The sequence below is a fragment of the Podarcis gaigeae genome, assembly GCF_964106915.1.
Source record: "Podarcis gaigeae genome assembly, chromosome: 7".
Taxonomy (NCBI): domain Eukaryota; kingdom Metazoa; phylum Chordata; class Lepidosauria; order Squamata; family Lacertidae; genus Podarcis; species Podarcis gaigeae.
Genome location: NC_139683.1, coordinates 54567932 through 54592913, shown reverse-complemented (window position 1 = coordinate 54592913; position 24982 = coordinate 54567932). Strand labels below are relative to the sequence as shown.

The 24982-nt window shown below is 44.4% G+C and overlaps 1 protein-coding gene across 1 annotated transcript; it reads left to right on the top strand.

The window, feature by feature from the left end:
- The first annotated feature begins 2374 nt into the window (after positions 1 to 2374).
- On the top strand, positions 2375 to 24651 carry DIPK1C (divergent protein kinase domain 1C). The gene is made up of 4 exons (XM_083746990.1): positions 2375 to 3110; positions 13284 to 13961; positions 18711 to 18875; positions 21195 to 24651. Exons 1-4 carry the CDS (start codon positions 2931 to 2933, stop codon positions 21435 to 21437), a joined length of 1266 nt encoding a protein of 421 aa, XP_083603116.1. The 5' UTR covers positions 2375 to 2930; the 3' UTR covers positions 21438 to 24651.
- Positions 24652 to 24982: the final 331 nt, after the last annotated feature.

Sequence of the window (24982 nt, the reverse complement as noted above, 5' to 3'; positions counted from 1 at the left end):
CAATAGACCTATTATTTAAATAAATCAATGAATGAAACCCCAATCTCTTAAACTCCTAGCAGAACTAAAACCTTCTGTTTTATAGCTCTCAGACCTTAGCGGCTCACCAATTTTGCCAATGCAAATTTTTGGATTTAGTATGGACTTTATATATCATTATCAAGGTGGCTGGATTTAAGGTGTCAAGTAAGTATGCAGGCTGCAGATGGGAAAAATGAACGAAAGAGTGTGAAGAGGTTCATAAAAGACCTCTAGACTGAAGGTAGGGGGGTGAGAGTGAAGTGGTTAGTGATAATGTTTCAGCCTCTAGGGCTTCTTGTGAGAGAATAGTAGAGCTTTTGTTTTCGCCTCTCACTTCCATTCCTCCTGCCAGCCTCAAGAAAGCTTTAGATCTTATACATCTCATGGGTAGCATGTTTAATCTTCTTGCTGCCTTGCTGCCCTCCACCATCTCAGGCCTTTTAAATGCCGATATGAAATCCAGCTCTTGCATCCTTTTGTAAGGCATGTTTCAGGGAGGTTGCAATGCTTTGGTTCTAGTAGTTCCATCCCTGTAGCAAAGGAACTGCAATGTCCCTGCAAGGAACAAAGCAAGATTTGTCTGCATTCACAGACGCTCATCTTTTTTAATGGCGAAAGAGCTCTTCTGTTTAGTGGGTGTCTAAATGTGATGCCACATATGTCTCATTGGGTTTATTCTCTGCTGCCTTTCTGCATGTTTTAGTTAGAAAAGCTTGCACAGCCTGGCTGAGACTGATGTAAGTTGTAGTCCCAAACACATGGAGGGCCCCAGACTGGAGAAATCTGATCTTGCTTATCTGCAGTGCAAAATGGAATAAGGTGCTATTTAAAATAGAAAAGGTCCCTGAGCTAGAATAGTATTGAGAAGCTTCAGACAATCCACCTTTTAGATTCAGCCACTCCTTAATTTGTAATATGAGTATAGCCCACAGTGTGCTACTCTACAGGGATGTTGTCAGGAGCGCTGTGTACATGTATGGCTTGTACTCAGCCATAGCTGGATAGTGTTTGCTGTCACTGGAATGGGGATTAACACCTAAATAACTTGATAAAGATGGAATTCCAGAGCATGGCTGGAAGGCACTGTGATCTATTGATACTAAGGAGGTTGATTCTGTAGGCTGTTCCTATGTAAGCTACTCCAAGCTCTTGGGAGGGAGGGAAGAGTGTAAATCTCTGAATTGTACCCAGTGTTACATGAGAGTAAGCCTTGTTGAATATAGGAGGACATACTTCTGAGTAACCTTATGTAACACTGTGCTACAATTAATGGAATTTTGTTGACCAGGAGGTGTCTATGTGACCTATTTGACGTGTTACCTTCTTTGCATTCAGATTGGATGTTGCACTAGTAACAGCAGCACGCTGACAGTAGTATCCTGGATACTGTGGCCAGAGAATATCTGTAGAATAAGTGATATTGATATTAGTGAGCCGGCTTGGTTGCCATGTATGCAACCAATCGCAATATTCTGGGATTATCAGTTTATGCTTCTGTAATTCCAAGACTGTTGTTGCCCTTTTCATTTCCCAAGCCTATAATTCAAGTGGAAAACTTACATTGGCTCTATAGGATGTACAATGAATTTGAAATTCTTTCGGCAACTCTCCCCCCCCCCCGCACTTTGATAACCTTCTCGAAACCTCTCATTTGTGAAGACAGCCTAATATGCCCTTTGGCTTGTTTGAACAAGATACAGTACAGCAATGCCAGCATTTCTTCCCCATAAAGGACAAATTATACTGACAGGCTTGCAACCATCTATGGTTTGGAGGTGTTAAGATAGGAAATTAATTAAGATCAGATCATGGAGGAGAAGGGAGAGTGGCAGGAAGGAAGGAGTCATGGAATTGTAGAGCTGGGAGGGACAACAAGGGTCATCAAGTCAAGGAAGGAGATAAAAGTGAAGGAGGACCATAGAAGAGCAAGAGGGAGGTAGAGTTATAGCCTTGCAGGGGTGCCAACTTGAATTAAATATTGGGGGGGGGGGGAGGTATGCCCCGCCCTGCATAACCGATCACGTGATTCCGCACAAGCACACCTTTAAATAGCAATGCCCATCCATTTGGGGGGGGGGTCCAAGTCCCCTCAAATCTTTTATTGGGGGGGGGGTCTGAAGGATTGGCTCCTTTGTATCCTTGTCTTTGTAATATGCCTTTTCATTTAATTTACGACGCCCATCTCATTTGGATATGTAAGTAAATTAGTATATACTACTAAAATACAGCTTATAACGGAAAGCATATCGGGCTGTCAAAGTCCCCAAGGAGTAACTGAATAGGACCGACTTGCATGTGCACCTTCGAAAAGGAGAGCATTCTGGAGTCGCCCCTTTCAAAGTGTCCATCAACCATCTCGATTTTGAAAGGAACAGCGCTGCGGGAGGAAGCGCGCTCTGTCTGCCTCTCCCTCCTTGCGGGCTTCCTCCGCGTCGGCGAAAGTTTGCCGGGCGGGCGGGCGAGGAGGGGAGCCGTGCAGCTCCTGTCCGAGGGACGCGGCAGACAAAAGGGAGGCGGACCTACGTGGCTTCCCCTCGAAAGGCAGCGCTGCTGCTGCGCCGACGACGACTGGTGGCCGCGGGCGACTGCGAGGCGGCGCGCTGGGAACCAGGCGAGGAGCGCGGCTTCCCCGGAGGTCAGATGCGCGCCGCGGGAGGCGCCCGCCACCAGACGCGCCCGCCGCGCTCCGCCCGTGCGCTTGGCTCTTGGCTGCGCGTTGCAAGCCGGGCGGGCGGTCAGGTCGCGCTGGAGACTTCGCAGGAAGCGGGGAGGCAGCCCGGGGAGCGCAAGCGTCGCTGATGGATCGCCGGGACACTCCTGTCGGCTGCACGGGCTAAGGCGGGAATCCCCTGCAGTAGCAGCAGCAGCAGCAGCAGCCCGGACGGGCGGGCGGACGGAGTGTGCAAGGCATGCCCGCCTTGAAGCGCCTGCTGAGAGCCAGGCTGGGCAGGCGCTGCTCCGCCGCCTTCTGCCTCTTCTGGGCGGCGTGCGGGGCGGCAGGGGGCGTCTTCTTCTTCTTAGCGCACGGCGGCGTCCTCCTCTCCGGGCGCTGCACCGACGAGCAGAGCCACAGGATCCTGGCCAGGCTGGTAGGTGGCCGGGGGCGGCTGCGGAGGGGAGAAGGGGAGGGTGGCCCGAGGGCGAAGTCCAGGAGAGCCCCCTTCAGACCGAGCAGGAGAGACCCGTAGTCGGGGCCAGGCTGTTTTGCGCCCTAGGCGAGCCCAACTACTTGCACAGACAAAGCACACACCGGGGGGGGGGGGGAGCTAACTACAGTTGCCCAATTGTGCAGGGCTTACCTGCTCCCCTCCTCAACATTTTATTCAAGTTGGCACCCTTGGATAGAACAAAAACTGATCTGTATAAAAATGTGCCCCTCTAAAGTGTGCGCCCTGGGCGCTGCCTCGTTGGCCTCATGACAGCATCAGCAATGCCTTACTATCTGAGGCCAGGAAGCCGGCAGACTGGTGAGCGTGGTGGAGAGGAAGGCAAGGAATCCCACCATAGGCATAGTGGCAGAGGCAGTTCTCGGTTTGCCCCTATCCTTCTCCCTGCTGAATTCTACTGGGACTCAGGAGGGAGAGGAAGCTGACAGGCAGGACCACTCCCTAGACTGGTTGCTAACTAAGAAGGCAGGCAGGTGAGGGCAGACCTGGGTGGCTGGGGCAGGGCCTCCTTGGCCCAAACTGACCAACCTTCATTGACTCCACTACCGAAAACGACATAAGGCTCGGCCACACTTCTTTTCTGGTCCAAGATTTGGAACAAACGTCAACTAGCAGAGAACCAGTTTGTTCCAGTTCAGCACTGAATGGCAGGTTTTCCCAGAAAAAGCGGCAGGACGTGAAATGGCCCTTTCGGACCTGTGCCTCAAAGTCATGGGGCAAGCAGAGGAAATCTCAGACAAAATAGGGGTGGCTGAGCCTGTAGATGCACCTGTGCGGACAGATCCCACCTCTGGATGAATCCTATTTCAGAGCCAGGCGGGCTAGTAGACATCATGGGAAGGAGGTTGAGTCCTGGTGGGCAGCAGCAGCAAAAGGCCAGGTTGGATCAAAGATGTCAGAATTAAACATTCCCCCATGACATTTTCTGGATGTTCTGACCCATGTGCCTTATAGATTGCTTTGCGGCATTTATTTCCTGTCTTCCAAGATGGCCTGTGTGGTTCTCTGCTCTCTTTTTTATCCTTGCATTAACCCAGCAAGGCAGATTAGACAGTTTTATGCTTAAACATCCTAGTTTAATAGAAATAGGAACCTGCCTGCCTGCCTCTCGGGGAAGGGGCGCAGCTCAGTGCCAGAGCAACTGCTTTGTATCCAGAAGGTCCAAGGTTCAATCTCCAGGTGAGACTAAGAATGAGCCCTGAAACCCTAGAGAGCAGTTCCAAATAGACAATATGGAACTAAATGGAGCAATGATTCAATCTGGTATAAAGCAGCTTCCTATGTTTATAGTCCAACACTCTATCCGCTACATCATGCCACTTCTCTATTGCTCGGGGAAAAGATGGAGCTCAAGGCCAATTGAACTTAGTAGGACTTCACTTCTGAATAAGTGATCATGGGATAAGCTGTAGGCATTGATTTAACAGAAGACTAAGAGTGAAACAGGAGTGTGGATGGATAAAAGACCATGAGGGGGGTTAATAAAAAAAAGTGGGTGGAAAGCCTAATATTTTTGCAAGAATTTTGAGCACTGTGGATACTTACTGTGGATACAAGTGCTTAATTTGTAAAATGAGAGGTGCCTGGAGTGTTTCATGATTTTTGCTTGAGAATAACTTGGTTCCAGGTGTTAGGAGCTGATTGTTACAACTCAGTGGTGGGGAAGGAGGACATCTCCACATGCTGCCAGAAAATCCAGAACTCCTGGATTATATGCAACTGGCAGGCATAACGTGAATGTAAAACAAAAACAAAAATCCTATATACACCTATACATCTAAATAAACTTTATTAATTTTGTTAGATGTTGTAATACTAACAGTGCAATCCCATGCATTTCTACTAAGAAGTAAGTCAAACATAGTTCAGTGTGACTTTCTCTGAAGAAGGTGTGCTTCAAACTGCAGTGTTCTATCGATAATTGACATTCAGAAGTGCTTTTTATAAACCTATCCGTTGTGTGTCAAGTACCAAGAATTGAATGTATAAATGCAATCCGGAAGTGGTGAGACACAAAACGATACAAGGGCACACATTATCTAAAATCTGTTCCTTTATCAAGGTGGACTGCATTAAAGGTGTCTCTCACGATTAAAATGGCACACTCAGTTTTCAAAGGAGCTATGAATTTTGGTAGAGACTGAGACACATGAACTTTCTGTGCAGCCAACCATTTGGTACATCAACTATGTACCAAATGTTGGAGAAAAGTGTGTGTGGGGGGGAAATAATCCCCACCTTTCCAATAAAGCTAATGCAACAAAATTTTCTCTTGGATTTTTCTTGGATCCATCCTTGCTTATGCATGTGCATGAGACAGCTGAGTTCAGGACTGCTTTCTGCCAATGGTATCTGAGTCTCCAATTGTACTTGTTCCTGGAAAAATCAGACCTAACCTCAGACATTCATACCTTACGATTCAGTTGCATTATTCAATTTGTAGTAAGTCCAGTTGCACTCAAGAGGACTTGCTTCTAGATATGTATAGGATCGCTTTGTTAGTCATTCCCCCCCTTCAGGTAGATTGCTGCAATTCACTCTACATGGGGCTGCCCTTGAAGGAAGCCTGGAATTTGGTTCTGGATGCTGTAAAATGTCTGAGGATGGCAAGATGGGCTGTGTTAGGCCATGTTAGGCAAGAGGAACTATAATGAAGCGATTATTAGGATCGTGTTAATTGCATCGACACAATCAACATAATGTGTAGCTTGGCCCAGAGTTAAGCACTTATAAATCCCATTGAAATAAATCGGATATAAAAATACTTTGGGTTATATCCAGTGTTAGCCCTGTTTAGATCAGACCCCTTGAGATTAATGGACATGGGTAAATTAGGTTCATTAATTTTATTGAGCTGCATTGAACTGAAGTCTTGTGCTTCCAGAAGCCAGCACAAGTCCCACCAGGGCAGCAGGACTCCTCCTTCCCTATGCAACCTTTACCCATGTTGCCCACCCCAAAATCTCTTTGGGAGGGTCGGGACAACCTGCAGAACAGGACACAGAGCAGGGAAGGGAGATTGCTCCACCTGGAAACAGTTGCCTTAGTGAAGGGTTTCCCAAACTTGATTCTCCAGCTGTTTTTGGACTACAACTCCCATCATCCCTAGCTAGCAGGACCAGTGGGGTTTTTTTGGAATTGTAGACCAAAAACAGCTGGAGACCCAAGTTTGGGAACCCCTCCCATAGTGTGATATTTAATTCCACCCAGTGGGTCTGCTTAGTTGGATACAATCCTTTGGTTTGGCTGGGTTAAAGGTAAAGGTAAAGGGACCCCTGACCATTAGGTCCAGTCGTGGCCGACTCTGGGGTTGCGGCACTCATCTTGTTTTATTGGCCGAGGGAGCTGTTGTACAGCTTCTGGGTCATGTGGCCAGCATGACTAAGCCGCTTCTGGCGAACCAGAGCAGCATACGGAAACGCTGTTTACCATCCCGCCAGAGCGGTACCTATTTATCTACTTGCACTTTGACGTGCTTTCGAACTGCTAGGTTACGTTTTCATAATTTTGTAGTGCCAGTAGCATAGTATTATTGGCGGCAATTGTTCTAGGGAATAGCTTGTTCCACATTCACTGCTTAATTTTAAAAAAATGGGGAAACATGTAAGATGCTGTCACCATGTTATGCCACAAGGTGCCATGCCATTCCCTTACCTCCACTGTGCCATACCATAGTTAATAGATTATATAGCCAATTCTTGGTTGGTGGCCCGTAGATGATAAAGGATCATGCTTTTGAGTAAAGACTAATGGGAGCCAATGAATCCTTTATGTCATGAATTGGAGATTTGTAAAAGTATTGGCATGAAAAGCACTAAGAGACGAGCAGCCCATGCTGATGGAGTTTTGCCTGTGCTTTGAGGAGGGGGGGGGGGGTGCGTGAGGGAAACAAGCCAGGCTGCTGATTAAGGGAATCGTCTGCTGCTTGCAAAGCATTTGCCACTGTGACTGCATCTTACACCTTTGAGGCAGCAGTTACTGTCAATTAAAGAAGACAGAGCATTCAGCTGCCAGGTCTAGCTGATAAAACGCAGTAAAAGCGGACAGGGGGGGAGGCAATTTGTATTTTCTAGTGAGTTTTCAAGGCAACTGTGTAGGTGGGCGTTAGGCTGCTCAGCTCGAACATCTGCAGTCAATATCCATTAACTTCCCCTGATAAAATAAGAGGATTTATTATTTTAAGATAGCTGGAGGAAGGTTTGCTCTGTTTTGTCTGTGCGACAACACATATCTAGAAAGTAGGAAAGTTATTCCAACGTTTTCCTAGCTTTCAGCTGCATAGTGCATTCTTCCTGAGCATATAATATAATAAACAGCACAAGGGGCAAAATAATTTCTTGCTGGAAATCTGCTGCAGCCTATAAAATGCCCTCTCTGCCCAGTCTACACCCAGATTAAACCAGAGCACCTGTGTGTCGAATTGAAGTGTTGTTTTTGAGCTGTGACTTACAAACATTTTTGGACCAAAATATTGTGTAAGGAATTGTCTCTCAGCTTTACAAGATGAGCATAGAGGGTTAAATAACAGTCCAAATTCCTTTATTTGCAAAGGGCTTTTGTCGAATGGGAAAGGAAGCCTAATGGAAATTAAATAATCTATTACGGTAGCAAGCTATTGATGACTATAAATTTTCCTGTGTTGTGTATAATAAACGAAGACAAATTATGTGCTTCTGCAGCCTTGCCAACTTCTTGGAAAGAGCAAGAGGATGAATTCTTTCTATCCCTTCTCCGTGGCAGGCAGCTGCAGTGCTGGATACCTCTGAGATACAGAATATTTTCCATTTCCTCCGGAGCTCTGCTAGAGCTCCAGAACAATTTGGAGGTATCTGACATAGCTTTGGGAATCACATCTGCATTATTCCCTTTGGCCTGTGTCCTAACCTGGATTCCAGAAGCAGAAAAGTTATTTGCAGCCTCATCCACAAACCAGATAAGCCAGAGCGCTGCACTAGGATTTAAGCCAATTCAGTTCTATTAACTCCAAATAAACTAATTTGGTGGGGTTGGGGGGTGCCTGTAGCTCTCTAGTTGTCATTGGAGTAAATTCCCTCTCATCCCTGACCATGCTGGCTGGAGCTGATGGAGTCCAACCACATCTGGAAAGCCACAGAGTCCCTATCCCTGAACTAAGTTGTCTTACATTCTAACAGACCAATTTAATTGGTTCCCAATTAATCCATGGGAAACTAACCTTGTGTTTTTGAAGTCTAGTCCTCAGAGTGGTTGCATGATTTCTTTAAGAGAGCTTTGTTGTTTACTCCTGACTCTTTGCGATTGCTGGGAAGCTTTCGGATCTGTTGTTTATTGAGCATTTATGCTGATATGTCCACATCAAACTTATGCGGCGGTTATATGACTGACACTAGATGTTTATTGAGATTCTTCCTGATATGTTCGCATGGAGGCCACACAGCCAGTGAGAGTTATCCCACCCTTTGCAGTGCAGTTTTCCATCACTTTTATTATAGGTTTTTCAGTTAGAAAAGTGACTAGATGATTGCACTAGAAAGGGAGGGAAAATTTGTGCAAATAAGCAGGCTCCCTGGAAGCTTCCTCTTTCACAAGTAGGGGTTGGGGAACCCTCCAGATGTTGTTGGACTCTAACTCCCATCAGCCGCAGCCAGCATGGCCAACGGTTAGGGATGATGGGAATTGTAGTCCAGCAACACCACAGGGAGAGATGCCAAGGGAGCACCAGCTCTTACAAATATATAAAAGGGAAATGGATTGCTTTAGCGATTGGCTATAAAATGGATATTCTCGAATTTACTTCCATCTGTCATGTCGTACTGCTTGCATTAGTGAATGGCTTCAGGCAAAATCAGTGCTACTATTTAAATGCAGTTTTTCGAGTCTCTGCACACAGAAGTCTTTGCAGGCGTAAGTAAGATAGCTTTTACAATGGCGTGTGCTGCGGTACTCACATCCATTTGGTTGAGCTACAGGCTTTCGTGACCTTAGGAGAACTTGGCTCTGGAGATAAGTAAAGTATGCAAATTTCTCTCTGAAAAAGGCTGGGACGCATAGCGATTTGATATGCCCTAGATATGATGGATGGATATAACATTTCAAATGATTGTCGGTGGTGGGGATGGGGGAGAGGTGGAGATGAAGAAGGAAAATAATACCTGAGCTCACAGGTGTTTGATAAAACCAACATGCCAGGCATTCAAGACAAGCTGCTTTGGGTTGTATCCCGTGAGGACTTGGTGCTGCTTGAAAGCACTTCCAAAGTTGGACACTCATTTTGTTGCCAATTCAGCCCTGATGGCTGAAGAAGCCTCCACAAAACAGCATGGGATGCAGGGCTACAGTGGGAGGTATGGTGGAATTGGTGGACATCAGGGTTTTGTGGAAGTGTCAAGCAACATTATGTTCAGCCTTCCTCCCCCTTTTAGAATTGTAGAGTTGGAAGGGACCCCATGGGTCATCTAATCCACATTCTTGCTCTTTGGAACTCGCTATGATGGTGGTTTTATTGCCCATCCTTCAGCCTAATGCCCAAGGTGGGTTACAATGATTTAAAACTCAGTTTCAAAACACAATTAAAACACACACATACACATACACAATCTCAAAAAAAGAAAAAAGGCTGGGTCCTGAAAGTATGCATATCACAGGTGTTGAAGGTCAGGATTAAGAGGTGCTACAAACCTACTACAGAGCATTATGATGGCCAGTTAAAAGTATATTTGGGCAACCCAAGCAAGGAAAAGGAATATCAGTTAATTTACAAAAGTTGGTATTCAAGTAACCAATCACATTGTAGTTACAGATAGGTAGCCGTGTTGGTCTGCCATAGTCAAAACAAAAAAATTCCTTCCAGTAGCACCTTAAAGACCAACTAAGTTAGTTCTTGGTATGAGCTTTCGTGTGCATGCACACTTCTTTAGATACAATCACATTGTAGCCATTTATTTGCTATTTTGCGACGATGGTAGCAAGGCTGATCCCAAATTTAGAAAACTTGGGGCATTGCCGCCACTGGTGGTGGGTGGTGTTCTCTTCAAGATATAGCTGAATGATCTGGTTATCAGGAAGAATATTTCACCCAGGGGAGAAACTTGGCAGAGCACGCGACAAGTTCTGCTCTACTATTTGTGGCTCCCAGAAGGACTCAGGAAATGGTATAAAGCAGTGTTTCTCACTGTAGCTCCCTTCCGACCTCGTTTCCTTCCTGTGGCCCACCCCCTGTCCTACCGGTAGAAAGGTAGCTACTTAAATGTTTTGTTTGTAAATAGAACATTTTATTTATAATTTTTATAATTTATACAAAATACAATTACATTTTAAAAAAAATATTTTTAAGCATTTCTCAACCAATGGGACCCTTGTGCTTATTGACCAGAAACAAGCTTTTTCATATCCGGTTCTATTGTGTGAGGGATAACTGAAGATCACCTCTGTCCATTTTGTTAAGGCGGTTCTGCATGAGGCTGAGTAACTCTTGCATGCAGCTATGCACCTCCTTTCACAGTAGTACTTGCATGAAGAAACAGCACACCCGCATAACTAACATTGCCGCAGCCATACACCTTGCCTGGGACAAACAAGATGTGGGCAGCTTAGTGTGTGCAGTGGTAGGGTGTGGAAGTGGGAGAGAGAAGGAAGCAGATGTGACATTGCCACAGAGGGCACATGGCACTGCATCCACTGAGAAGCATGTTCGTTTCTCTGTTCACTCTACTTCTCTGTTTTCTTTTCTCGGTCACTTTTCTGTTTTCTTCACTTCTCACTTTCCTCTGTGGCCTCCTAGTCTCATGCCATCCCCCCCCCCATTTATGTGTTTTTCACCTGTGGCCCCCTTGGAATATCAGGGGTGGGTGGGCAGGGGACCATATGGCCCCCAGTTAGGAAACACCGGTTTAAAGATAACTGATAGCAGTTCCTCCATAGCACTGTTGGAACTATTTATTGGCTCTCTCATAGGAGCATGCAGGGTTTGCTTCCAAACTTGTAACTGGGAGGCTTTTGTGTGAAGGCAGCATTTCTATGCGCTGTGTGTGGAAGGGGGTGGCGAGGCATAAAAGCTGACACACCATCGCCATTGTTGGAGATGAGCTGAGGCAACTTGGCATCTGATAAATATAAAAACACGGGGCAGTATTCAGCTCCTGTATCCCTTCAGCACAAGGATTTCCGCTTGCATAATGGGATTCCCTCTCTCTTCCCCTGCAAGGGCCCTGCACCCTCTGCTCCAGAGTGATGGGGGAACCCCTAGAACGGATTTAGGGGTTGCACAGGGGGAGAGCATTCCATTGCACAAGCAGAAATCCTTGTACTAGCAGAATGTTTCATGAACCCTGTGCTGGATTCTACCCTTATATTCTGTACGTAATCTGTGCCATTTGGAACTGCTCCAGATTTTGCTCTCTCCATCAGAGTCCATAGCCAATAGAATGTAAGCTGGCAGAGACCTGGGAATGGGATGAACTGGCTGGAGAAATATGAGAGAGCCTCGCGGGCCTTGCATTTTCTGGGGTCCAACATTTCTCTCATGTGAAAATATATTGTGGGAAATTCCTGGCCTAAAGAATGGGGTGTGTGGAGGGGAAATTAACGCAGAAGTTGGTATCAAGCCACTAACTGGCTGTCTGATTTTCTTCATCTTCCACCCTAGCCCACATCGGTCATCTTCTCCTCCAGAGAGTTGCCTGGAATAGACTTTGCAGCTGCAGTTCTGGAAGGTCTGAATGGACACAGTTATGCAGATTGCTTATACTCTTAGAAACAGAGGGATGGAAACAATTATGGCTGGAGGAAGGGACTGGCAGGGGAAATCCTGTTTATTTATTTTGGTGCATTTGAGATGACCACATAACTATAGCGTCCTGATTTCTTTTTTGTCTCTTTGGTCATGAACTGCAGAATTTGCAAACCACACAAATATGTCCCATCATACCTTTTGTCAGTGGACACCAAGTGACTTACCAGCAGGTCTTGATTAAGAGACTGCCCAGCTTTGTTGTACAACAAGCATGTGTTTTTTGTTTCGTGTTACAAGACCCTGCATATTTTCAGCTTGGCAGATAACAATTGCTTTAATGACGTCACATCTTAGGATGTACAGAGGCAGACTGTAGCTCTGAATTCTGTGTGGTCACAACTCCCCATGCATTTCAGTTTGTCCCACAAAATGTTTTTATAGCAAGTTTCTCCACCACCATAAGAAAACCAGTATCATAATGCCTTACAGCTGTTTATCTTTATCACTGCTTTTAATCATTGTGTAAAATTTTAGGCTTTCCGGCAGCCAGTTTTATGGGTGGCAAAAAAAGTTGGATGTGTCTGTGTTTTGAAGCAACAAGCTTCATATTGCTGTCTATGATTATTTGAACCCTCAACCACCATCTGGGTGTACAGCAAAGGTGACAGGCCCAAACCAACAAGGCACATTTTTATGTGTCTTTACACATGTGGCAGAGAGAAGGAGAAAAACGTTTTCAAAAGTACAGACCAAACTCCCCGCTGGCATAGGATCCAAAGGAACTTGAACTTAGGGTGTCTCCTGACAGTATTTTGTGGGAGGGATTCAAGTGCATACTAGAACTTTAGAAATGGACTTTCTGCATGTAGGAAAGTGACAGGGAAATGCATTGGAAAAAATTGGGTTGAATGAATGGCTAACGGGCAGATGTCAGCCCATCAGAATGAATGCTCAATGAAATTCGGATATAAATTAACCAATACACAGCCTTTGTGTAAGCAAATCGGGATGAATGCTCAATAAATAGGCCATCTAGAGGGAACCCTTAGAGCAAAAGTACAGAGCTTAAACAACCTGAGATACAATTTACTGACCTTTGTGGGCTGTCTGTTTATGAGTTTGCTACCCTTGAAACAACAGCTAGCAAGAGTTTCCTGGGAGTTTATGACCTGTCAGATCTGCAGGAAAGATGGAAGAGCAAACATGGGCAAACATCTCCCTCAAACTTTCCTGACACCTTTGCTGTGTGTTACTTTTGTCTGTGTCATGGAGAACTTGAGTATGTAAAGCTCCTGCAGGGATTTGTCCTCTTCCCCTACTCTTGATGTGACTGGAAATGGTGGCTTTCTGCTGTCAATTGATTCTTTCTTTCCACGTTTCTCCAGTGCCTTGACTATAGAAAAGGAGCCTTGACAGGAGACCTTTGCGAAGACTTGTGTGTGGCACAGAAGTTGATATACAAGCGCTGCCTTTATTATGACAGAGGTAAGAAGGTCATCCAAGCTGACTGGAGAGGTCGCCCAGTGATCCTGAAATCCAAAAATGAAATCTTCTCTAGCTACCACCACCTTGGCTTTCTGGAAGAAATGGAACCGCAGGGTATTCCAGAGGCAGAGCTCCTCCTGATGGTCGCTTTGGAGATCAAGAATGTTCTGGGTCTAGAACTTCCTAATAACACTGTGGTGCCTTTGTGGACGAAGGGGAGGGGCCCACACTGGAAAGCGCAGCTGGCTAGCATGTGGTCCCTACTCCAACAAGAAGAATATATTTACTTCAGTGTGCTACAAGACTTCAGTAAACATGTCCTAAGGGTCATTGGCTCCTGTGGCCACTTCTATGCTGTGGAGTACTTGACCGCTGGGCATACCTGGCAGAAAACTCTCTTTTCTGTGGAAGATGCGGTTGGCGTTTCCTTTTCCGGAATTCAAAGCAAGGCTAAGGCCATCACCGAAATTGCCATCAGCTTCCTGGATATGGTAAAACATTTTGACAATGACTTTTCTCACCGGCTTCATCTCTGTGACATCAAGCCGGAAAACTTCGCCATCCGAAGTGATCTGACGGTAAGTGAGGACCTTGATGTCATAACTGTGGTTTGGGTACATGTAGCATGCAACTCATAACCAAAGGAGGTCTTCTTCTCCATTGATATCCCATACGCAGAGCCCTGTGTCGCACAAGTGTTCCCAAATGTTGACTGGCCTTGGAAATTTGTCTGCTCAGAAACATTCATACCATTCATTTAAAGCACATGGGTTCTCCCCCCCCAAAAAAACCTATGGGAATTGTAGTTTAAGGGTGCTGGGAATTGCAGCTCTGGGAGGATAAACTACAGTTCCCAGGATTCTTGAAGGAAAACCATATACTTTAAATGAATGGTGTGGATGTGAGCCAATGACTGACTTGATGAATCTATCACCTATCTTGTTGTCGGAAATCACTTGCCTTCTGCAAGTGGGTCCTGCATTTGAAAAACTGCCTCTTTTGCAACAATATGTTCTGAACAACACAACAAGATGTTTTTTGACCATATGAGCTATGTACCCAAAATCAAATAACATATAGAACAAGTGGGACTTGCAACAAAATGTTGCAGTGTGAAGTACTCCTGTTCTAGCCTTTCCCGGGATATTCTCTTCCCCCACTCTATTTTTCCCAACAGAGACTTAGTGTCCTATGGTCACTGAGCACACTTGATTTGTTTTCCCTCCCTGTTCTTTAGTGTTTTCCGCCCTGAAGATTTGTGTGTGTGTGTGTGTGTGTGTGTGTGTGTACTTCTGCTAATTTCCAGGTTCCCAAGCTGATATCTCCATCTAGCTGGTGCTGTTTTAGCTACAAAATGGCTAGAACTTCCATATCTTGGAGAGTCAAGTACTTGCCTTGAGCATCTTCTAGAAGTCTGCTGGCTTATAGCTGACATACAACATCGAGATCGGGGACAGAGGATGCTTTGAGAAATTTTGTTATTGATTTGATCCATAGTGAGCCTTTGGTGAATAGAAATCCAATTCAATACTGGCCCTCAGCTTATATTTTTGTGTGAAGATGGAGCCTTCTGTAGAAGGCTCTTCAAATCATACTCACAGTTTAACTTGGAGCAAATTAATTTCCTCCTGTAGAGTGAAAGTAGAATATGTTCATTAACACGGCTGCCAGCAGAGCCAGTATTTATTAAGTATGCACACAGAACTTTGCACTAGAACGTGCTGTGCAAAGGTTAAGCATGTAGTGATTTAAAGGCATAGGTGTGTTTTTACTCTCCAATTTATTTTTGTGATTGTTCAGGTGCATAATTAGAAGCTAGGGAATGGGTGGGAAGCAGCAAAAAAGTGTGAATTATTAAGTGAAAGAGATTTTGTTTTTTAAAAAGCTCTGCTTACCATATGTTAAATCAGATTCAGCACTGTCACTATATAGCACCACTTCATTCGTTTGAGGACGTCTTCTACCTGATCAGATTACAACAGCATCCTTCCCCCATAGGGAACTGCTAGCTATTCACCAACGCCATGCCTACATGGTGCTGACAGTCCTGCCCCCTGCCTGCCCACCCTGTCATGTCCCTCTTCAAGTCAGAACTGTTAGTTCGCTGGCTGCCAGATAGTGGTGGTAGCCAATGACTGCCTCCTGCTCCATGCTGTGCTGGTTGTGTTGCTGGTATAGTCCTATTGATTGGACCCAGACTGTGATTCATTGCTTTGTAGGTCCGTGTCTGAGTCTGTCCCTGAGTCATAGGGCAAATGTCAGCCTTGGTGCCATCGCATCTCAAGCTTATTCAGAGGGAAATGAGTGGTGGTCAAGTTAGGCTTGATAGCGCTGCCAAAAAAGTCCTGAAGAATAGTGTGGGAAAGCAACCAGTCTCATGAAAAACGTATAACTTATTCCAGCAAGTGCCAATGCCTCGCCATTTGCATTAATCTAATATACATCAGGATTTGCAGTTGGAGGGCAAACATGTAGAGATTGCTCTTGATTTCTGGATAAACCTCCTGGGACTAATACCAAACTACTGATGACTTCCTTGTTGCATCTTTGTTGTGTGTGACTTTTGTTGACTGCTTTTTGGCACACAAATTGGCCCTGAGGCGGCTCCATGCTTGGCTAGTCTGCCAGCATGAGTCTTCTGTGTGTAAACTAATGGAATGGCTGGTATATTCTATTTCTTTTCTTCGGCAGCCTGTATAAAGCTGAATTTCAGCCAGGCTACCTCACATACAGAAAATAAAAGTCAGGCCACACACATTAAGAAGTTCTGGCCCAGTTATGTGCCTAATAACAATCCGCCAAACAAAACCCAGTAGCTGGATTTTTTTTTTTAATCAGTGGACCCACTTAAAAAATTAGGAGCTCGATGAAGTTAGAGCAAGCTGCAGAATGCTACAAACTAGATATGTTTCTGATATTGCCTGCATGAACTTGCGAAAGGCCCCGGGGTGTGTCAGTCTTCTAAAGCTTTCCAATAAGTCTTCCAAAAACGCTTCAAGCTGAGGTCTGCTCAGAAAATGAGAGGGCCATTTCAAGTTCAGTACTTTCACCCCATCACTCAGAGAACTGTGGGTTTGAAAGCTGCCTTTTCTTCTCTCACTCCCCATTACTTTAAATGTTGTTTTTCAAGTGCAAACTGTAGAAAGTGTTGTACTGACAGCTTGGAGACTAGAATTCACAGTTCACATTATCCACAGAATGAACATGAAGTTGGCAGGCAAATATCATTAGAAGCACTATTATCAACTCCTTTTGCTTTAAGGGTGTAATCCTATACTGAAAATCTGCTGGCTGAGGGGCAACAGGATTTTGCGGCAAACCTTTCTGTGCTGGCTGAGTGCCAGGTATGCCCCTGAAACCCTCAGAACAAAGTCATAACAAACATCACCACTACCCCTCCAACCAGCTGAACTGAAGGATTCCCACCTTCTCAATCTATTTGCAGTTTGTGGTGTATTCTGGACAAATTTTAATCTTTTTCTCCCCTTTTAAAACCAAGAAAGATGTGCGCAGAACAAAATGTTAATATCAATTTTGTGAAGGATGGCTATCCCGGCCCTTCATACCTGGCATAGTCTCTCCAAAGCAGAGCCCTTATTCCTTCTGTTGTTTGCAAGCACACACTCACACACACATTGTCAAAAGACTTGGGTTGATGAGGCTCACAGTTCAGCAGTAGTCCCACCTCAGCAAGTTGCAGTTACCTACATTTCTAAAGCATGGAAACAGGTGAGGAACCCTTGGCCCTCTAGACGTTGTTAGTCTACAGCTCCCATCATCCCTGACCATTGGCCAAGCTGGCTGGGGCTGATGGGAGTTCCAACTCCAAGAGCATCTGGAGGACCAGAGTTCTCCTATATCCCTGCTTTACAATTATCCCAGTTCAGAAGAGCAGCACTGATGTAGGTATGTGTTTATTAGGGGATGTTAAATTCAGGTTCCCACTCAGCTCTCACAGCGTATTCCTGGTTGGTAATAAAAAATGGGGTCAAAGGGTATTCTGCTTTGAGCTCCTTGGAGGAAAGGTGGACTATACATAAAATCTCTGCACAAACCTTTGCTAGAGGGTGGAAATAGCTTACTTATTTGGATTTTAAATGGTTTTCTTGTTGTTGCTCCACAGCGATGGAGAGTATCTGGACTTGGGGAATCCTCAGCAGTTGATGCTACTGACAATGGAGAATGTAGCATCTCAGAAATAGGTTAAATACTTGAAAAACAGACGTAATGGAGCAGTTCATGAAGCAATTTCATTTTTTCATAGAAGGAATGAAAATATTTTATCTTAATAAGTTGAAAATGACCAAAACTCTAAGTTTACCTGGTGGCATGGTGGTGACTCCAGAAGACCAAAAGGATGAGGTCTGTGCTATAGATGCACTAGAAAAAGAAAGTTAAAAACCCACCCATAGTTGTCATGGGGACAGTGGAAATAGATTCACAGACAAACACCCCTAGGCAAACAAACAATAGCTGCAGCCACAGTAAATGAATGAATTTATAACATGAAATTCTGCACTTGATCAGATGCTGACTTTATTTTTATTTTTTCATGATTGCCAAGCTTTATTTTAACGTTTTTGCTCTAATGTGTTAGGGATGTAGCAGATGTAAAGCATGGAACAGTAGGAGCCAGAGGGGAAGAGAAGGAGAGAAATAACCACAATTGGAAGCAAATACCGTATTATTGTCTCAAGGGGGGTAGCTGTACGTCCACTAAGTCCAGCATCTAAAATTATCTAACTGCACACAATGGGTGGGCCATTTGGTCACCTGAACATAGGAAGTTCTTTTATACAAGGTCAGGCTATTTGCCCATTGAGCTAAGCCTCTTATTTTGTCTCCTCTGACTGACAGCAAGACTCCAGGCCTTAGGGAGAGGTCTTTCTGATCCTTTTAAATAGGAATATCAGAGACTGAACCTGAGACCTTCTGTATGCAAAGGATGTGCACTACCGCTGGGCTATGGGAAGGGTCAGCTTACTAGAGCAAATGGAACAGAATTTATGTCATCACAGAAACCACTCCCCTTGTGAAGGAGAATTGACCTACCTTATTCCAAGGCTGCCATTTTCTCAGGGATCTCCGAGAAGAACTTCCCCTCCTTTCACACCAAAGTTGTCTGTTACTCATGCAATTCTGTTTCAAGCCTTGGTGTTGCAGAGCTAATCAGCGAAAGCTCTTCCACTTGTAATTTCTAATTTTCTCTTGCATTCATCTCGGAATGCTTGAATCAGCAGTCTTTAGGGCTCAGGAACAACGAGAGCAGAAAAGTGGCAATTTGCACGGACTGTTGTCACCCTTGAATGCATTATTCTGGTTTGCAGGTGGTGGCTATTGACGTAGACATGGCTTTCTTTGAACCGAAAATGAGAGACATCCTTGAGCAGAACTGCACAGGCGATGAAGACTGTAATTTTTTTGATTGCTTTTCAAAGTGTGACCTGAGGAGCAGAAAATGTGGAGCAGAGAGAGCCAATAACAACCTCCAAGTGAGTGGCTACGGGCTTATTTGTCTCCCTTACTGGATGCATGTCTTGACTTTAAAATACCCATGAAAGTGCAAGTTTAAAATAAATGATGCTGCGAGCGACTGTCACTTAAGGACTTATTCACACATGCATGCACACCACTCGATGACTGCAGCTCCAAGCAGTAGCTTCCATGGATGAACAAGCTTTCACAGATGTAATCAACAGAGGCAGAGTTTCACATCTTGCCACATCATCACCTCAAGCAGAGTGTGTTTCAGTGAAGATGAGTGACATCTAAAGTGGCAGCGTTCCATGGCTGGTACAGGGTTGCTGCCAAAAATGGCATCCCCATGGCAAATTTTGCTTACTGCCGTAACATCAAGTGATACCACATTGATGCAGTGTCACTGCTTTGTCCAGATAGCTAACGTCCAACAGTAGCCAAAGGTGTTGCATGGAGGGTAGGAAATCTCACATTGTAATGGCATTGCATCACTTGTCAAGTCCTTCTAAGTCCCTTTCACTCATCATAGTAAAGCTGGGCAATATCTAGTTTTCAGCATTGTGATATGTCATCTGCTAAGTGTCACAATATAACAATATATCATGATGTTGGAAATAAGGATGTACAATAGCACCTTGGTTCTCAAACTTAATCCATTCCAGGAGTCTGTTTAATTCCTGAAACCATTCGAAAACCAAGGGGTGGCTTCCGATTGGCTGCAGGAGCTTCCTGCATTCAAGCGGAAGCTGCGTTGGACATTCGACTTCCGAAAAACATTTGCAAACTGAAACACTTCCAGCTTTGCAGCGTTCAGGAACTTATTTGTTCGTTCAAGTTCCAAGGTACCAATGTAACTATGTAGAGATGAACAGAATAATGTGCTGGCAACTGCTACTACTTAGGGGTGTAAAACTGATACATTTTTACTTACTTTTAACATTGTTACAACTATTATTTTGTAGTACAGTGGTACCTCGGGTTAAGTACTTAATTCGTTCCAGAGGTCCGTACTTAACCTGAAACTGTTCTTAACCTGAAGCACCACTTTAACTAATGGGGCCTCCTGCTGCTGCCGCACTATTTCTGGGTTAGCGGAGTCTGTAACCTGAAGCATATGTAACCTGAAGCCTATGTAACCCGAGGTACCACTGTACAAAGCAACAGGGGCAGCAGGAATCATGAGAGAAGCAATAACCAATTTTACAGTTTTCCCCACATCACAATATTTTACATAGCACCCACACCCACATTGTGATTCACGATATGTGGCCATATAAAATATTATGAAACCATGATCACAAGGTGGACTTCAAACCGGTTTTGGATGATGCATCAATACATCGCCCAGCCCTACATTATAGCTCCCGCGTTGCTCTACGCAGAAGGGGGCCCACACTGAGCAGTGGCACCCACATGAACAACACTACATGGTAGGCATGGACCCTTCACACCCTACATGTGTGAAGGCATAATTGCTACCTAGAACCCTGCATGACTGCACTTCTGGATTGCATGGAAGCCTTTGCACATATCAACTGCACATTCAGAGGCTCCAGATGTCCACATTGTTTGTGCAGATGGTAGAGGGCTTCCTGGTGTTCCTTTGCAAAGTAATAGGGGAACGATCGGGTGTGAAGAGGATTCTAAACAATTATGCCAGTGCTGCTTAGGGTGGCATTCCCTTTGTAGGTGTACCATGTAGCCCAGCTGTCATCCGTGAGATCAACTGATGTATGGACTTGTGTGTGAACTGGTGACTCCAGCTATGGATGCTTTTTTGGAGTGGAAGCAAATGGGCTCTTCTACCTATCATTCTGAATGAATTAGAAGCCTTTGTTGTCACTAGGGATGGACAGCCTTTGTCGGTCCTCTTTTATTCTTGCTGGCACTCATAGGAAATAATAGGAAATGAATATTCCTCATGAGACCTTCCCACTCAACATGGAAAGATCAGCAGGTGATGGGGATGGGAACATGGGAGGCAGGGATGGTGTGTGTGTGTGTGTATGTGTGTGTGTTTGCCCACAACACACCTTGTGTCTTCATGCATTCCTTAAATGCCAGGAGAGAGCATATACACTCCTTTTGCAAGTAAGATGACAGAGTGCCCTATAGTTTGCAGTTGGTTTAATCAACCAGAGAGTGCAGGTTTCCTGCTTCCAAAGAGCCAAAAACATTAGAACTTATTACTGAACTTAGATAAATTATATGACTTAACAATAATCTAGTCACATCAGCAAAATATATTTTGCATGAAGATCTTAACCTTAAAGTTGGATGAGACTAAAAGATCCTGTGTGTGAATTACTGCTTCTCTCTCTCCCTTTCCATAGGTGATCTGTGAAAAAATATTCCGTCCCTGGTTTTCTCTCAACTTCATGGGATCTGCTGTCTCCTTTCCCCTGCAGCTGCAGTTACAGAAGGCAGTGCAGGATTGTGCAGAAGCCAGCGCCAAGGACACTGGCCATCATCAGAGCCATTCTTCACATTCTCTTTCTGAGTTATACCATTTGCTTCAAGCTAGTCAAAAGGAACTTCAGAAATCCAGTAGCTACCCTCATCAAATTCACCAATGATTACTATTCAGGGAAGAAGGACTTTATGTTTTTTTCTTCTTCCATTCAATAGAATTAATTTCCACTTAATGACTTCTGACTGTGCTTTTCAAAACTGTGATTTGAAGAGGTAGCGTGTTTATTATTAATACTCTTGGAAATGCAAAATCATTTTTATTGGACTCTGTTTTTGCTTCATTCCTGAACCCATGCTGCTTCTCCCCTGCTGTTATTTTGCATTATATTGTTTATCCAAAAAGCAGCAGCACCCGTCCAAACTAATGTCTGACCCAAGGGTGGAACAACATTTAAATTTCAGATGTGCTTTGGAGATGGAGGGGGGAAGGGAGAACAGCTTTGTAAGATTAATTCAAATTTGAAAATAAAAAGCTGGGGTGGAGTGGTCACCTAAATATGGTAATTTATGTTTTATTCAATAGAGATTATGTAGACTAAGATCTTTGTTAGCAAGAAAAGGAAAAGATATTGGAACAAAGGATAGTTTTCTCGCTGCCTGCCACCCATCACTGTCTAAGTCAGAATAGACTTACAATAAAACTGTTTTGCCCATTGATTACAATAAAACAGCATCAAGGCTACAAAGGTTGGGATCACAAGGCAGGGGTAAGCTACCCTGTGCCCTCTGTTGGACTACAACCCCCATCAGCCTCAGCTAGCATGGCCAATGGACAAGGATGATGGGAGTTATAGTTAGATTAAGCACAAAATTGGCTATCCTGCGTACCTCATCCCAAGTTCAGCCTGGGCCATTACTTCACTATTTTAGTGAAACTGCAGCACTGATTGAACCAAAGGAATTGGCTCTTCCTCAAGGATTGCGACCAGAGTCAAGAAATAGGATACCTTGCACTTGGCTTGTCAGGTCATACCCAGAGTGGTGGTCTACCTTAAAATCCCAGGAAAGGTGGGACACTCAGCAGTTGTGGCTTCTTCCACCTGTTTCTTTTCAGTCTTTTTAAACCCACCTCTGTTCCTCCTGCTGTGGATTATAGAGATCAAGTCCTGCTTATTACAGTAGGTGGACAAGAGGTTTGGTAGGGTTGAAAATCCAGACAAAGTTGTTGAGCTTTATGGGAAAAATAGGAAAAATAAAATCCATTTTTGAGCTTTTTTACAAAATGGAAGATAGGCAAAAACGGCACCCAGATTTTCCTGGACATTTGACACTGTTGCCGATTGCAGTATTCAGGATATGTCTGGGAAATTCTGGACGTATGGCAACCCTAGGTTTGGGCAGAGGAGAAGACATGGCTGCAGAAATGCCTCTCTAATTTGGAATTAAACCATCAAAGTGAGTTTCAGCCTCCTGCATCTTAGAATTGTCTGGGACAGCAGTTCATCAGAAACCACCTGAACATCACAGAATTGCCACCAGTGAACCTCTGTCCAAACAACATCAAAGGGAAGTTTGCATCATTATATTGTTCCCAAATCGCCTCAGACCTCCAGCAGACTGGAGAGGTTCAGCAAACGCTTGTGCACAGGGTTTTAAAGAAAAATGAAAGAAAGCATGCATTATGACAGTGTGGGTTGTCTGGTAGGGAAGAAGGATTGAGAACCGTGTCCCACCATGTTTAATTGTCAAGGGTAGGCACTGGCTGTGTATTGCACTATCATCTTGATGGCATTAATCTGTGACACAAATGAGGGTGAGAGAGGATGTCTTGGACTGTGAAGGAATATGTTGCTGACATAGCATAGCAATATTAATAAACGTACAGATACTGCCTTCTAGGGAAAGAAGCACTAGGTTTTTGGACAGGCTACTGGGGAAAACCCCTAATCCTTCCATATCCCTATAATATACATGAGGCTTCCTCAGCCTCAGTCCTCCAGATGTTTTGAGACTACAATTCCCATCATCTCTGACCACTGGTCCTGCTAGCTAGGGATCATGGGAGTTGTAGGCCAAAAACATCTGGAGGGCCATGGTTGAGGAAGCCTGATATACAGAGTGCTGTTTTTATGCATGCTACATCTCACATGAAGCATAGATGGAAATGCTATTGTGTCTAATTTAACTGTGGAATTTGGGGAGAAGAATGAAATCTGTGTGCACAGGGGTAATTCTGATTCTAAGGAACACCAGCGGCACCATCCTAAGCACATTTAGTCAATGGCAGTCGCTCTGAGTCAAATGGGGCTTACTCAAAAGTAAGTGTGCCTAGGATTGTAGCTTAAAAATACTATACCAAAAAAAAAATGACACTTGAGTTTTGGAATAAAATCTTCTGTTTTTCATAAGATCACCAGTTCTTGAGAAGATTTAATAAGTGTAATTACATACGGCAAATTTCTTCAGCGCCTTGAAGGTGTAATCTGAACAGTGTCACCTCATGGGTGTAGATTATGGCTCTGCACCACAAATTCTTTAGGTGTATTATGTCCACTCCATCTTGCCATTTGTTTAGTCCATGAGCACGGTCCTGTTAAACTATTCCTCACAAACTTTTCATTAGCAAAGCAAATTAATTTTTTTTTGTTACTGCAATACCAAACTGGAATTCACTGATTTTTTAAAAAGGAATTATGCAAGTTCCAATTGTTGAAAATGTGAGCTTCATAATAGTAGAGCACTTGGCTCAGAAAGCACTCTGTTGCCTGGTGGAAAATAATAGAGCAACTCCAGGCAGCTGCCTGGAAGACTTGGCTGAAGAGAGGGCACTTGTCACACTTTCCACCAGACGAGGGATTGTTTCTTGAAACTGATTAGGTTCTTTGGCACTGTGCACATTTGTGAGTAAAGATCATCTTAATAGCTGCCAGAACCTCATAGAACCCAGACGCAGGCCCAAACAAGACATGGGATGAATGTTTTTTTTAACCAATATCAGTCTCAGTAACCTTTGAGTTTGAGCAGACGAATAATGGAAGTGGGTGGGGTTGCTTAACCCATCTCCTCTGGCCATTTTCTTACTCAAAAACCACACACCCCAGCTGTTTTTCCATCTGCGGAGGAAAAAATATGCAACGGTGTGCTTGATTTTAATATGGGCCTTAGGAGATGAGTTTCATAGAATCTTAGAGTTGGAAGGGACCCAAGGGTAATCTAGTCCAACCCCCTGCAATGCAGGAATCTCAGCTAAAGCATCCATGACAGATGACCATTTTCACCCTCATAGCACATGAGCCCTTGAACATCTGGGGCTTCAGCCAGCAATTGACCGGAGCTGTGTTTATGGTAGACTCAAGTAGCGGCAGGACTCCAGGGAGAGAAAAAAGTGAGAAGTGTCTAATAAATTTGATTTACTTGGAGAAACAGAAACAACCAGTCTAAGCTTGGCAGTTGGATTGTGCTGAGTGCTTTTCATTCTAAACTGTTGAAGCCTTTGTTTGATCAGATTTACCCACACAACTTTTTCCAGGGCTGGCCCAAGACATTTTGACACCTGAGGCGAACCACAAAATTCTCCCACAAACAGGAGAAGGAGAAAAGATCTACATCAAGAATATGTGTGTCCTCTCCCAAGGGCAATGAAACCTCCCCTGGCTTCTGTAGAAAAGTAAACCTGTATGGACTCTTATTCCAATAAGACTTTCCCACT